Below are 15,353 nucleotides of genomic sequence, written 5' to 3'. Positions count from 1 at the left end.
TCAACATTCTGGAAAATGCTTTGCATAGAAGTACTAAAATAATCTACTACAGGTGCATGAAAAATACCAAAAAAGACAGAAAAGGAAAAAAAAAAGCAAAAACACTGAAATATAAAATCAGAGGAAATAAGGTCATTTTCACAGGCAGATACAGGCATGATAGGGTACCGTCAAGGTCAGCAACATTTGTGTGCTTACATGGAGGTAGTCTACATTCATTGTACACATACTACACAAGGTTTACAACAACTATTGTCTGATGCAAATAAAACAGGATAAAAAAAAAAAACACAAGAAAAACATCAACAAACACAATCAAATGTCAAACTAATATGGTTCCAGTGAAAATTGGCCTGGAAAAAACAGACTACCATTTTTGTCATAATCTTACTGGTATGGTACTTAAACATCAGTAGTTTAGGCCGTAAAAAATTAATTAAATATTTCTCAGATTTTATTTGATTTGATTGCTGTTTCACGGTGTACTCAAGAATATTTCACTTATACGACTGCGGCCACCATTATGGTGGAAGGAAAACGGGGGGAAACCCTTCCCTCATACGCTGTTTCTCAGACACTTTAGAAAAAAAAACGGGAGGGTGGGTGGGTGGGCGTTATTTCAATTATTTGTTTGGGGGGCAGAACTGTACATGACAAGGGGCAGTCTGAAGACTGATACAAAGCAGTATGAATGATGCAATGCTAAGATAATTTGACGTAGGCCACAACACATGTCAAAATTAGCGTCTTTCTGTCTTCAGCCCTGTCAAACTGTCAGTGACAGGAAGATATGACAACTGATTTTAGGCCAACTGCAAACTGGCTTACCACAGATTTTACAAATGTATTATTTTTTACATTAACGAGGTCAGTCTTTTTGAAAGAAAATACTCGAAGTCTTTTTTCACTTCATCATCTGCAAAAGATATCTATCTTGTGAAAAAATAAAATAACAAAGAACAGATAACCGATATTTATTCATTTTATAATCCACTTCCACTTATTGAATGATTCAGGTTTTATGTTTATGAAGCACTGCGCCTCATAAACAGGAAGTGTAGCTACTGAGAAACGTGCTTTGTGAAAAAAGGGGGCAGAGCTGCACCTTTGGTGAATTCACATTGACAAGTTTATGCAAACGATGAAAGAATCTCTTTATTTTTGGCTCATTCAGGAGATTTATATAATTTTTAGGCAGGTACAGACAAAAAGTCATGTGCTGGTCGAGAAATGAGCGGTATATAAGTTTTTTGATTTCTTCGGGCGAGGGGTGAAATGACCAGGCTGTGTCTGAGAAACATTAAATCAATTTTTTATGGCCTTCATATACACATTATATATACATTTTCTTAAATATACACACATGTGATATTAGTTTAATAGCTACGCTTGTACTGCTATGAGCAAATCTATCCAAAACCTACAACAGTGTATGAGACTAGACAAAAACACTTCTCTCCAGCTGTCTCAACCAATCGCTGATCAGACCACTGCAGATGTAAGCCACTACAGAGAGAATGAGTAATAACCATGTAGGTGATTTAGCCATAAAACTGTAGCTGCTAATACACTTTTGAACAACTGGGCCCCAGAGGATTTGCGAACATCCCAAGAGCACTTTAGTTGACAAGCTTTTCTATAGATACAATTTAACAGTAGTGTTTTAACAGATCAATGTAGAATGAATGAATGAATGAATGAATGCTTGAGGTTTTACGTCATACTTAACAATTTTTCAGTCAAATGACGACGAGGAGTCATTAGGTGTGTGTACATATAATGTGTCATCTTAGTGCAGGGCGATGACATGCTGCCAAAGTGTGCCATCACTGAAGTATCATGCCGTAAGTCAATGTAAGTAGATGTCTACAAAGCTAAGATACATAAACAGTAGACTGTGTGATGACAGGGAATCTGGGGTCAGTTGTTCATATGTGTCAAAAAAACAAAACAAAGACTTAAATCTTAATACCAGTCACGACAAAATACGGAAGAAATGGCACGTCAGTCCAGATCAAAGTTAATACCAGGCTTTAATGCTAATATGCTTTTGAAAGACTGGGCCCTGAGCATCACAGGCCCCTCACTGTCACCACAGTCCCTTCACAGTGCCAACGGGGGACTCTACAAATTCACAGTCCAATGTCGGGTTTGAACCCGCACCCTTTGTGTTCCAGTGATTCAAATGAAAGCACCTTTAACCACTAGACTATGGCTTACTCCTACCACAGAAAATACAGCCGTACATTAGGCTTAGGTAAGATAAATCTGTAACTCAGTAACAAAATAAGACAGGGATCTGTCACCTAGGTACATATTCGATAAAGGAAATGGAAAACTAATCAATTAAGCAATCCTTAAAAAAATTCTTTTTTGAGCAGAACTCAACCTTATCAGAAAAAAAAATAGGTTTGGTCCTTAGACATTTATTATTATTTTTTTTTCCAGCTATATATGAAAAAGACGGTGATTTAATACAAAAAATCAAACAGAAAAAACTAAACAAAAAAACTCTCATCAACACCAAAACAAAAACTTCAGAGTTGTGCCCTTTTCTGCAAGGGAGGACAGTTTAAGTCACATCTTTATTGACAGCCTTACCAATGATCTCTTATCAATGCGATATCTCGGGAAATCATCACGTCACAGAAAATGAAATCTTCATTTTCAACCTCATTTTTGTACTACATTTTTATTGGCTGCCTTAATAACGGATGATGTAACCCAAGAAATCGTTCTATTCGCCAAATCGGATCACTGTGACAAAATCAGATCTGTGCAATACCTCACGACATCCTGTTTACTTGTTTGTGTTGAGATCAATGATGGCCGTACCAGATAGTCCAGCGGCTGCCAAGAAGAGTACCCCAGCAGTGCCAGACAAATAACAAGCTATGTGAAGTCTGTGCCATACCATAAGGATGATAATTCCAATGAAGATGACCAACCCTGGAATACAGTCAATCAAACAGCCCAATAAAATACTGGTATGCTTTTATAAATACCGTGTACCCCAAATGACCTACAATTTTCGCCCACAAAAGTGCAGTTTTAGACGCTAATAAATGTCGCAAAATATTATTTTTGGTGCTGAAACTTACAGTTTTCCAGTAGGGTATAATCGTTCCAAGAAAACCTCAAAACACTTTTCTAAAACTCTCAGAATCAGGAAAAAAAGATACTCATGGATGAAATTTATGGCCATTTAGGAATTTGGTATACGACTCAGAGTTTCGTACCAAAAATTGCATTATTAAAGGCAAAATAAATGTCATAAACTGTCATTTTTGTTACTGAAATTGACTATTTTCTGTAGGATACCACCCTGCCTTACAAACAAACTTCAGAAAGCCTTTGTAAGACCAATGGTACTGTCAGAATCAGGTAACATGTGCTGATAGGTCATGGGGGAAATTTTAGGCCTGTTACCTTAACTCCTCAGCCTTTTCAACCTTCTCTACAAGAAATATTTTGAAACGCTCTGTGAGAACTATGGAATACAGATTTATTTATTTGATTGTTGTTTAACGCCGTACTCAAGAATATTTCACTTATACAACGGCGGCCAGAATTATGGTGGGAGGAAACTGGGCAGAACTCAGGTGGAAAAACCACTACCATCCGCAGGTTGCTACCAGACATTCCCACTTACTAAAATATGGAGAAATAATTTGCACAGTTTTATGAAATATGCATCTTTGATGGCACATACACATATTTAAGCGTCATTTTTATAATAACTGCATGCATAAATTCCACTGAAAAAAATTCTTTAGAGTTTCAAAAAGGACGAAGATCTACAGTACATGTAGATTCTCTCTCTTATGTCCGTCAATACTTCATGCATACCCTAAATCCTCAAGCTTTTCTCACAGAAGTGATACTTTCACTGCAATTTATGCACAATTTTAATTTGTTGTTGGAGATAAATCTATATTGGTTGGATTAGCCAGTTGGACAAGTAGGTTCTCTGGAGGGTGGGAGATTTTTATGGAAACCGCCCTGCTGGCTTCCTCTCTGGCCATTTGTGGAAAGGTCTGTCAGCAACCTGCTCTGCCCAGTTTCGTCCCAAAATAATCCTGGCCACCACCGTATAAGTGAAATATTCTTGAGTACGACACAAAACTCTAATCAAATAAATAAATCATTGATAACTGTGTAGTAGTCATATGAGGAGACATATATGGAGTCACAGGATGTACATGTATTTATTTTTATTGGATTGGTGTTTTACGCCGTACTCAGGAATATTTCACTTATACGACGGCAGCCAGAATTATGGTGGGAGGAAACCGGAGAGAGCCTGAGGGAAACCCATGACCATCCACACATCGCTGAAGGCCTTCCTACGTAGAGGCCACAGAGGAAGCCAGCATGAGCTGGACTTGAACTCACAGCGACCACATAGGTGAGAGGCTCCTAGGTCATTGCGTAGTGCTGGGGTGTGAAGGCCTCAGTCTACATAGAATAAAACATGCTAAACGTGGTGAACCTACAGAATACCTACCGGCTGCAAAAAGTAATGACATGAAAAGAAAAAGCAAGACGTTGACAGCCCTCTCAACTGGTGTGCCTGAATGTTGAATGGAAGAACTTTTAACGAGAATAATGATGAAGAGAACCACGGCGAGTAGAGATATCAGAAAACCAAAAATTTCCATCGCTCGAGTAGCATTCAACCAGTCTGAAAAAAAAAAGAAAAAAAAAAGAGACTTACGATCACGTTCATAAAACAGACCAGAATTCTGCGCAAATTTAGTGAATAACTGTGTTTAGTGATAACAAGTTTATCAATGTGTGCTTATCAATATAATTGGAAAATTACGAAACTTGATAACTTTTTTGGATTTAGTCTTAACAAATTTCTCACTCTTAACCGTCAATGTTTTGCCTATACTGTTTTACGCCATACTGAAGAATATTTCACTTATAGGTTGGCGACCAGTACGATTATGGGCAGAGACCAGACAAGTTGCTGGAAGATCTTTCCACTTTATATGCTACGAGCTGGACTTGAAGTACGACCTACAGGCTCCTGTGTCATTGTGCTGTGCTAGCAATCTAAGCACTTGGCCACAGGTTCCCTCTCCCAACCCTAGCTATACAGCTGTATGGAGAAGTGTGTTCAATGGAATAGCCTGAGATCTCTGTGGACTTGCTTAAGCCAAAATTCAAATTAAAAAATCTGGGGTAACAATTGGTTGCGCAGGTATACTGTAGATCCAGGACTATTTGTTGTGGGCTTTTCTGATCACTGTTTTTTTTTCTTCTCTTTTTGAAGAATGGGTTATACATGAAACATACGAAAGTTATTCTAGCAATTAAAGAATTTTCCTCTGAATATATGATTTTCACATTTTGACTCTCCATTTTTACCATTATTCACCATAAATTTGATAAAAAAAAATAGTCATGAACCAATTCAGTCATGTCTTCTTAGTACCCACTGATCAGGGGGCGTTAACTCAGTGAAAGGAATTACCTGCTGTGAATACAAATGCCTGCGCTAAATGTTAAATGCCCCATTCTGACATTTAAATGTATGTATTAGCTACAAGCTGTATGCCACTGTTTGTGTACATCTCTGCCCGTGTAGGTGGTGTGGACCAAAACAGTCTAGCCATGATCACCTCATCTGGCAGAATCCACATAGCCAAAGTTTGACATACAATCTGAAAGCTTGTTTTGTTCCCCTCATCAATGTTGTCTTAAGACAAATGTGTCAAAACTTCTACTTCCAGAACCAAAAACTATGCATCGTACAGAGTTTTTAAATTTTGACTGAAGTCTGGACGGGCTTTGTAGAATCAGCCCAAGAGATCACAAAGCGATTAAAGTTCTAAGGACAAAAATTATTCTTTCTTATAAGATGAAAATATTGCTTAACAGAATAAATTCTGGGCAAGTCGTAAAACAAATTTCTGCTAAAACAACAGAAAGGAACATATACAGATTAAGTATTGTAATTTTGACTACAGTTTATAATCGCTTCATGATCCCGATGCTATGTTTCCCTCTGGAGGTTACATTTGTAAAAGCACTCCACCAAGTTTGGCTCAAAACAGTTATTAAATTTAAAAAGACCCATTTACACTCCTGCACAGGACAATATAATTTTAAACTATTACATTTATATCCATGCTGACTCATATTTTGGCTAGAAAAGGAATAATTTTTTATTAGAATTTATATGCAGATAAAGACATGCTTAATGATGAAAAATTAATTTGAATTTAAATACCTTATATTTGACAAAAAGTATAACTGGTGAACAAAGACAGTCATGCTTTTTCACTGTCCCTAATTAAGGTGATTAGCCAAGATGGGATTACTTTCTGTCCACAGATTTCTGGTAAATTCCTCCTGGTAAAATTTTGTCTATGCTTTACATAGACAAAAACAAACAAGCTTTAATCACCACACCCAGGGGCCAATTTTTTTTTACTACAAACATTAGATTTATTTATTTATTTGATTGATGTTTTACGCCATACTTAAGCCTATTTCACTTATACAACGGCCAGATAAACATTAGATAAATTTTCAGAGTATTTATGAAAACGACTGTCTTTGTTTACAAACTATTTACATACACATGCAACTATTTGATCAATGTTTTGGGCTAAACAGCAAAATACTCAACATCTGCTAAACAATACCCCCCCTGAAAGAAACAGTAAGGGAAATGTCTCCAAACAAAAAAAAAAATCATGACAAGTTGATGATTTAGTTAAAAAAAAAAAAGAATGATTGGGTATCATTGGGTAATAATTAGGGTTACCATAAACGAACAGCTTTTAAACCTTATTCATACCACATACGTCACAGTAGGTCTTTACTTCACTAAACGTATACAAGCATGTCCATATATATGTACGGTACATACACATGTACTATATTAGACATGCCTTGAGCACGTATTTCAGACAACCATGCACTGTGGCAGGGGCCTCATGCTGTAGTGCAACTTGACATGGAAATAATTGCTTCGGTATAATTACTTAATTACCCAACGCAGAGCTGCAAATAACTTACCGGGTCCAGACGAGTCAATGAGGGAATAGTCCCATAGCGAGGTCAGGCCAGAGAAACCAAGCCAATTGGGCAGGAAAACTGCCACAGCATGCACTAAAAATCCCAAACACAAGCCCACTCCCGAAATAATTAGGGATATAAAGTTGGGAGTCAGCGTTCTTGAGTTGTTGTAGCTCTCTGGCACCATAGTGACTTTCTGAGACAAAATTTCAACAAGAAAGAGTTTACAAACTATTATCAACAAACTTTCCTTCCGCCACGAACAAACTCTCCCCGGTTTTCAGATTCAGGTCGATCAGCGACATCTAGCGAGAACGAGAAAAGTTATGTCCCTTCTAAAGTGGATCTCGACGTGAACCTTACACCAATGTAATAACTTTTATTTTAAATGCATTTCTAAAATACTTAAATAAATTTTAAAAATAAAATAAAAAAGCAGTAACCTTTAGATTTAACAGGATTTCAACTAGATACATCTGAGAGATGAAAATGCTAATGTTGATAAAAACCTTGAGGAATGGAAAACATTTAAGTCATCTGTAGAAAGACCATTGAAATGTTTCTAAACATATCAGGTACTTGATGAAATAGCGTAAATTAACCGATGTAGAAAACAAAAGAGTATCTTTCCTTTTCGTTTCATATAGGCCTACCTGTCAGGAATTTTCGACACTGGAAAATATCAACTTTTTTTTTAGCTACGGGTACCTACCTAAACATACGTGTACATATAACTACGGTTAATTAATAGCACGTGTGCAGGAATATATATTTGTTGATGTCAGCATGTGGAATGCAAATCGACAGGCTTTGAATTTGTCTTTGCTCGACGTCCTGCGGCCGAAGGGAGATAATCATGAATGACACAAAGCACTCTTTAGCGGCTGAGGAAAGAAATGGCATAGGCTCGATGAAAGATGTCATCTGCTAGAAGTGACAGATGTGTGTGCAATACGTTATACGATGACAGGCTTATCAAAAACTTCTACTGACGGTATTTCACCACTGTTAATCTTTCGGTCGATGTAGATTTGACGCAGAAAAGATTGAAGAGCTTATGGCATTATTGTGTATGTGGTACTCGGTCTTCATGTGATTTGCCTTGAGCATTAATTTACTTTAAGCGCCAGCGACCTGTCTCTAGATATATAGTGTCTGTAGGCACAGCGACGGAATGATAAAAAAAGTCTCCCTTGTTCTATACCGTTGGATCAGAGTTTCAGCCATAGGGGCTTGGGAAACTGAATGTACAATCAGTACTGTCATATAGTGTACAGTCAGGACTGTCATATAGTGTACAATCAGGGCTGCCATATAGTGTGTAGTCAGCGCTGTCGTATAGTGTACAGTGTACAGTCAGGACTGTCATGTAGTGTACAGTCAGGACTGTCATATAGCGTACAATCAGGGCTGCCATATATTGTACAGTCAGGACTGTCATGTAGTGTACAGTCAGGACTGTCATATAGTGTACAGTCAGGGCTGTCATATAGTGTACAGTAAGAACTGTCATATAGTGTATAGTCAGGACTGTCATATAGTGTACAATCACAACTCTCATATAGTGTACACTCAGGACTGTCATTAAGTGTGCAGTCAGGGCTGACATAGTGTACAGTCAGGGCTGTCATAGTGTACAGTCAGGGCTGTCATAGTGTACAGTCAGGGCCATCATATAGTGTACACTCGAGACTGTCATATAGTGTACAGTTAGGGCTGTCACATTGTGTACAATCTATTTTATATGGGCTGTATATTGTGTATGTAGTTTACAGTGTACAGTTACAGTCTACAGCCATGGGCTGTATCAATTTTGTGCAAAGGGCTGTATATTGTGTATGTAGTTTACAGTGTACAGTTACAGTCTACAGCCATGGGCATGGACTGTACCAATTTTGTGCAAAGGGAAATAATTTGCTACATAAAGCATGTATGAAGGAAACAGCTACGTTTTTACTATTATTATTATTATTTATTTTTTAGCTGTGTAAACAACCACTCTTTCAACTTGGAGATTTTTTCTTTACACTACTATGAAAAGGAAGTGTGAGTGAGGACTGGCATGAAATGATTCAGGTGAGCATGTGTGTTGTTGTAACAAGGTAATGTGAACTTTGGACTCAAAAGTTAAATAATCTGAAATTTTGCTCAAATTTGATCAAAGCCGTTGTAAGTTAAAATCATTGTTATATTGATCAGATGATATAATCAGAAGTTGCATGACAAATGAAATAAATTGAAAGGTTGTTCGCAGGATAAAGCATGTATAAGTAGATTTGGAGACATTTACCCGTGATTTAATCATTATGCAGTTATATTTGGTTTGTCTCTGCTTCGACCAGCAGGCTCTCGCTGGTTGCTTGTTCATTTTAGGACAGATATTTCAGTCATCATCTACCTGGAGATGTGGCATGGTTGCAATTAAGCAAGGTTTGCTTTGGTTTCCTTCTCCCATAAACAGCACAGGGCTTCTGTAATGGGAGAAAAATATTTCTGAGTGAGGGTCATTTAAAACACGGTGATGCGAATGGCGCATTGGAGATATGAAAAGTAACTCGAAATTAAAAGCAATTAGTCTACGAAAATTAAAATTAATAGCGTGGAAAAGCCAGCTTTTTTTGTACATGGCCATGGAAAAGTCTTGAAAAGTCTTGAAATTAATAACCAGTTTTACCTGAACCTGAACAACTGCATACAGTATGCTGACACTCCTTTGTGTTAATGCATCTTTAACGTAACTGTTACTGGTTTACAAATTTTTTAAATTCTGATAAACTCAGTACATAATTCAGTATGTAAAACTGTTGTGTTAGATATTCATTAAAAAAAAAAAAAAAGCTGTGCTTTTTTTTTCCTATGTTTTTTTTTTTAGTTTGGCGAGGTGAGGAACTCTGTGATGAAAATGGCCTCCATCAAGCAAAAACTGGTTCCATATGTACAGATTAAATGTCTGAGAATGTGATAGCAGTACAAAGTGTGTTCTGGCGAGAAACCGTGGTGCAGTACAAAGTGAGTACTGGCGAGAAACAGTGATAGCAGTACAAAGTGAGTACTGGCGAGGAACAGTGGTGCAGTACAAAGTGAGTACTGGCGAGGAACAGTGGTGCAGTACAAAGTGAGTACTGGCGAGGAACAGTGGTGCAGTACAAAGTGAGTACTGGCGAGAAACCGTGGTGCAGTACAAAGTGAGTACTGGCGAGAAACCGTGGTGCAGTACAAAGTGAGTACTGGCGAGAAACAGTGGTGCAGTACAAAGTGTGTTCTGGCGAGAAACCGTGGTGCAGTACAAAGTGAGTACTGGCGAGAAACCGTGGTGCAGTACAAAGTGAGTACTGGCGAGAAACAGTGGTGCAGTACAAAGTGAGTACTGGCGAGAAACAGTGGGACAGTACAAAGGGAGTACTGGCGAGAAACAGTGGTGCAGTACAAAGTGAGTACTGGCGAGAAACCGTGGTGCAGTACAAAGTGTGTTCTGGCGAGAAACCGTGGTGCAGTACAAAGTGAGTACTGGCGAGAAACCGTGGTGCAGTACAAAGTGAGTACTGGCGAGAAACGGTGGTGCAGTACAAAGTGTGTTCTGGCGAGAAACAGTGGTGCAGTACAAAGTGAGTACTGGCGAGAAACAGTGGTACAGTACAAAGGGAGTAATGGCGAGAAACGATGGTGCAGTACAAAGTGAGTATTGGCGAGAAACAGTGGTGCAGTACAAAGTGAGTACTGGCGAGAAACAGTGATAGCAGTACAAAGTGAGTACTGGCGAGGAACAGTGGTGCAGTACAAAGTGAGTACTGGTGAGAAACAGTGGTACAGCACAAAGTGAGTACTGGCGAGAAGCAGTGGTGCAACACAAAGTGAGTACTGGCGAGAAACCGTGGTGCAACACAAAGTGAGTACTGGCGAGAAACAGTGGTGCAGTACAAAGTGTGTTCTGGCGAGAAACCGTGGTGCAGTACAAAGTGAGTACTGGCGAGAAACAGTGGTGCAGTACAAAGTGAGTACCCACCAGAAAAGGTGGTGCAGTACACACTGAGTACTGGCGAGAAGCATTGGTGTAATAGAAAGTGAGTACTGGCGAGAACCAGTGGGACAGTACAAAGTGTGTTCTGGCGAGAAACCGTGGTGCAGTACAAAGTGAGTACTGGCGAGAAACAGTGGTGCAGTACAAAGTGAGTACTGGCGAGAAACAGTGGTGCAGTACAAAGTGAGTACTGACCAGAAAAGGTGGTGCAGTACACACTGAGTACTGGCAAGAAGCAGTGGTGTAATAGAAAGTGAGTACTGGCGAGAACCAGTGGGACAGTACAAAGTGTGTTCTGGCGAGAAACCGTGGTGCAGAACAAAGTGAGTACTGGCGAGAAACAGTGGGACAGTACAAAGTGAGTACTGGGAAGAAACGGTGGTGCAGTACACACTGAGTACTGGCGAGAAGCAGTAGTGTAATAGAAAGTGAGTACTGGCGAGAACCAGTGGGACAGTACAAAGTGTGTTCTGGCGAGAAACCGTGGTGCAGTACAAAGTGAGTACTGGCGAGAAACAGTGGTGCAGTACAAAGTGAGTACTGGCGAGAAACAGTGGGACAGTACAAAGGGAGTACTGGCGAGAAACGGTGGTGCAGTACAAAGTGAGTACTGGCGCGAAACAGTGGCACAGTACAAAGTGAGTACTCACCAGAAAAGGTGGTGCAGTACACACTGAGTACTGGCGAGAAGCAGTGGTGTAATAGAAAGTGAGTACTGGCGAGAACCAGTGGGACAGTACAAAGTCTGTTCTGGCGAGAAAGGGTGGTGCAGTACAAAGTGAGTACTGGGAAGAAACGGTGGTGCAGTACAAAGTGAGTACTGGGAAGAAACGGTGGTGCAGTACAAAGTGAGTACTGGCGAGAAACAGTGGTGCAATACAAAGTGAGTACTGGCGAGAAATGGTCGTGGAGTATATAAAACGAAATATACATTGAAGATTGAGTCTATAATTTTACCTTATAATCTGGTCAACCTGATCACGTGTTTTATATCTAAAACTGAAACTGAAAGCACATGAAATCTTGAAAAAGAAAATCATGCATATGCGACTGTGGGCATGTTCAGGTGCATGTGTATTTTTAAGGGTGGAAGGTAATGTCCTTCGTGAACAGCAGAAAAAGTTAATTCTTTAAAAATTAGCCTTTGAGAGAGTCATATCTTCCGAGGTGTCACCAGAAGGGACTTAGCTATTAACGAGACACGTGCCCTTTTGAAAGTCACGGTCAATGCCAATAGCGGGTTATAGGTGCACCCTTACAGGTGTAATACATATCTTTTGTACGTGTATAACGATAATTTATGTGGAATGAACCTGCATGATAATGAGTCGAAAGGACAGGTGAGATGATAAAAAGATATCATCTTTTTTTGGACATATATCTACAGGTGAATTATAAACGCCCTAGATGATCAGTGACGTACATGATATCTAACCAATCTGTTCAAGGCTGTAGGACATTGCCTTGTTGCTCATATCTGAAGAATGTTTAGTGAATCTCAGTTGTTAAGAGCAGATTTCTTCAGAAGACACTTTATGAAAAGTCGCTGGCTTGTCCAAGATCATTTTAACAGTAAAAGGGTAGAAATATGTGACCAGCAATGGATGATATCATGTTGCCAAAGTTTGTTTTTTTTTGACAAGAAACACTGTAGCAGAAGTTACTTTTAAGTCCGTGTATATGTAGAACCAGCAACGGTAGAAAGCACGTGATCAAAATCTTCCTCAAAGAAAAGTATATTATGAAGTCATTCGACTGGAGTTTTTCTCTAAATGACACTCCAATAAACATTATTGTCAAACCTTTGAAAATATGAAAATGTCATATGACCAAAGATTTCTTTTAAAGACACGCTGTTAAAGGTCATTGTCAAACCCATGGAGAACCGAAGAACCATCAATAGATAACATCATTTGACCAGAAAACCCACTATATTCCAAGTCATTAAGTTGTTCATATCACGTAAAATTAGATCCGAAGTATCCACAATGGATGAGGCCGTACGGCCAAACTACACGGTGCAGATGAAGACTGAGTACATGTGTAGCTTCTGTGGAGAAATGTTCACAAATCTGCCAGAGATGCAGCTTCACGTGTCCACGCACACGAGAGGAATGGCGAGTAGCAGCTCGTGTAATGTCTGCGGCAAGTCGTACAACACCGCGTCCAAGCTGCGGCGCCACGTGCGCACTCACAGCGGCGAGAAGCCCTACCCTTGCGGGATCTGCGGCAGGTGTTTCGGACGCTCTGATCATCTTAAGCAGCATATGAAGGTGCACTTCATGGCGTCCAAGAGGCAGAAGAATCTCTGTAGACTGTGTGGGATGATGTTTCTAAAGATAGAAACCCTGTTGTCTCATTTGAGCGAGCATGGCGTGGTGTCGGCACACAACTGCGCGTATTGCGGAGAAATGTTCGGGAGCGCGGAGAAACTGGAACTGCACGAGAGAGAGCATGTGAAAACTCAAACTGGGCCCGTTGAGAACGTCGGCGAGTTGAAGCTGGAAGCCCCGGACATTGCTGGTGATGTCCAGGAAACATTGACAAGGTTTCCTCCTGGTGAAGGTGTCGCGCAGGACACGACGTTCCCAGAGATAATGCTAGGTGTTGCCAGGCGGTCTGCACAAGGCAATAATGGAACCACTGACCACAATGCATGCAGCGAGAGCAGTACTAAAGCTGTGCCCTTATCTTTGATATCCATGTCGAATTTACAGCCACGTATTGCAGCTTTCCCGAGAACTTTTACGCATGAATTCGATGTTGTAAGCGCGCAGGCAACAGCAAATTTTGACAATCAATCTGAACTTGCTAGAAACCTAAGTTCGTGCTCCCCATTTCATATTTTCCCCGCGACTGCTACAGGGAAGCCTGAAGGTATGGTAGACGGCGAAGTCGGCTTTTCTTCTAGTAGCGGTCAGATCTCTGTGTCTTCGGAGCAAGATGCTGTACCCGCTGCAGACGACGCCGACACCGGACCGGAAGTGAGGGACGCACCCGAGCCGAAGCGCCACTGCCGCAGAAAACACCGTACGCCAAGGAAGTGCGAAGTGCGCGACTTGGTGAGCGATGAGGATCAGCGAGACGAAGTTAAGTTGAACGATAACTGTGGACTTGTGCCGTCGGAAGATGGGTCAATACATGTAGAAGGTATTGGAGTTGGTGTAGGAGCTGGAACCTTCCAGCCGATTTCATGCGAACGTGGGCTTCTCCCAAGAGGCTGCTCTGAGAAGGCAAAGGAAATGTCGACGCTAGAACCTAACAGAGCTTTCAAACCCTCCACTAACGACAGCAGGCAGTCATTTGACTTGTGTTGCCAAGATTCGACAGGTAGCGAGGTGGACAGGCTGCATTGTAGTACAGATTGCAGCTCAGTGGATCGGTCTCCTATGCCAAGCCATCACATAGCCGCGAATGCTTACCGCAGCAGTCTCCTGATGCACGGATCAGATTTCCGGTCCCGGATGCGTGCATCTCGCTTGTGCTTGGCGAAAGCTCCTGACACACCTGGACATTGCTCTCCCCCTCGCTCTCCCATCCTTCCTGTGGGGTCATGGGAAGCACCTGCATCTGAACCAGACGCTCCAGGGCTTCAGAGAACGTTCCGATGCGAACCTTGTAGGACTTTGTTTGAGGACTATTCCATGTATTTGTTGCATAATAGCTTACATGTCCGGGGAGGACAAACGCCATTCGCTTGTCTGCGCTGTGGAAAAAGACTCGGGAATCGACTGGAGTTCACCGCTCATCTTGTCTGGCATCTTTCCCCAAATATGGACAGGTTGTAGTGATACCAATCTGCACACGAGAGTAATGCCGTGCAACAGTTCGTGTAGCGTGTGCGGCATGACCTCCAACACGGCGCCCAAGTGGTGAGAAGACCTACCCCTCGGGAGTCTGCGGCAGGTTTTTCTGTTCTAAGAACACTGATAAGTGGAGAATTCAAGAACGAGGGTATATATTCCATATGAAAAGTAAGCCATAGTAATCAAAATTCAGTAGATAAACAATTTGTTTATAACATTGAGGTATCTTATGTATAGCAATAGGAGCCTACGTGACCGAGGTGGTTGGCGCACCAGCGTGGCGCAATGACCCAGGAACCTTTCACCAAATACGGTCGCTGTGAGTTCAAGTCCAGCTCATGCTAGCTTCCTTTCTGGTCGTACGTAAGAAGATTCAGGTGTTTTCATTTATACTTATACCCTTTACTTCTTGTGAATGGTTATGCATGGTGTTTTACATATGTCTTGGGCTGCTGTAGACAGCAGTGAATACAACATTTCTGGAAACGATTTTG

General features: G+C 40.7%; 2 protein-coding genes across 2 annotated transcripts; one reads left to right on the top strand and one right to left on the bottom strand.

Annotated features, from left to right (window-relative positions):
* Positions 1-1,337: 1,337 nt before the first annotated feature.
* LOC135464096 (uncharacterized) lies at positions 1,338-7,281 on the bottom strand. Its single transcript, XM_064741586.1, has 3 exons — positions 7,036-7,281; positions 4,508-4,684; positions 1,338-2,949 (listed from the first exon to the last, which is right to left on the bottom strand). Exons 1-3 carry the CDS (start codon positions 7,220-7,222, stop codon positions 2,801-2,803), a joined length of 513 nt encoding a protein of 170 aa, XP_064597656.1. The 5' UTR covers positions 7,223-7,281; the 3' UTR covers positions 1,338-2,800.
* A 5,672-nt stretch (positions 7,282-12,953) lies between these two features.
* On the top strand, positions 12,954-15,353 carry LOC135463977 (protein suppressor of hairy wing-like). The gene has a single exon (XM_064741449.1). The coding sequence runs from the start codon at positions 13,042-13,044 to the stop codon at positions 14,839-14,841; it is 1,800 nt and encodes a 599-aa protein (XP_064597519.1). The 5' UTR covers positions 12,954-13,041; the 3' UTR covers positions 14,842-15,353.

This window comes from Liolophura sinensis, chromosome 3 (genome assembly GCF_032854445.1).
Source record: "Liolophura sinensis isolate JHLJ2023 chromosome 3, CUHK_Ljap_v2, whole genome shotgun sequence".
NCBI classification, from domain to species: Eukaryota; Metazoa; Mollusca; class Polyplacophora; order Chitonida; family Chitonidae; genus Liolophura; species Liolophura sinensis.
The sequence above is the reverse complement of the archived record's forward strand: the minus strand, read 5'-3'. Positions and strand labels throughout refer to the sequence as shown.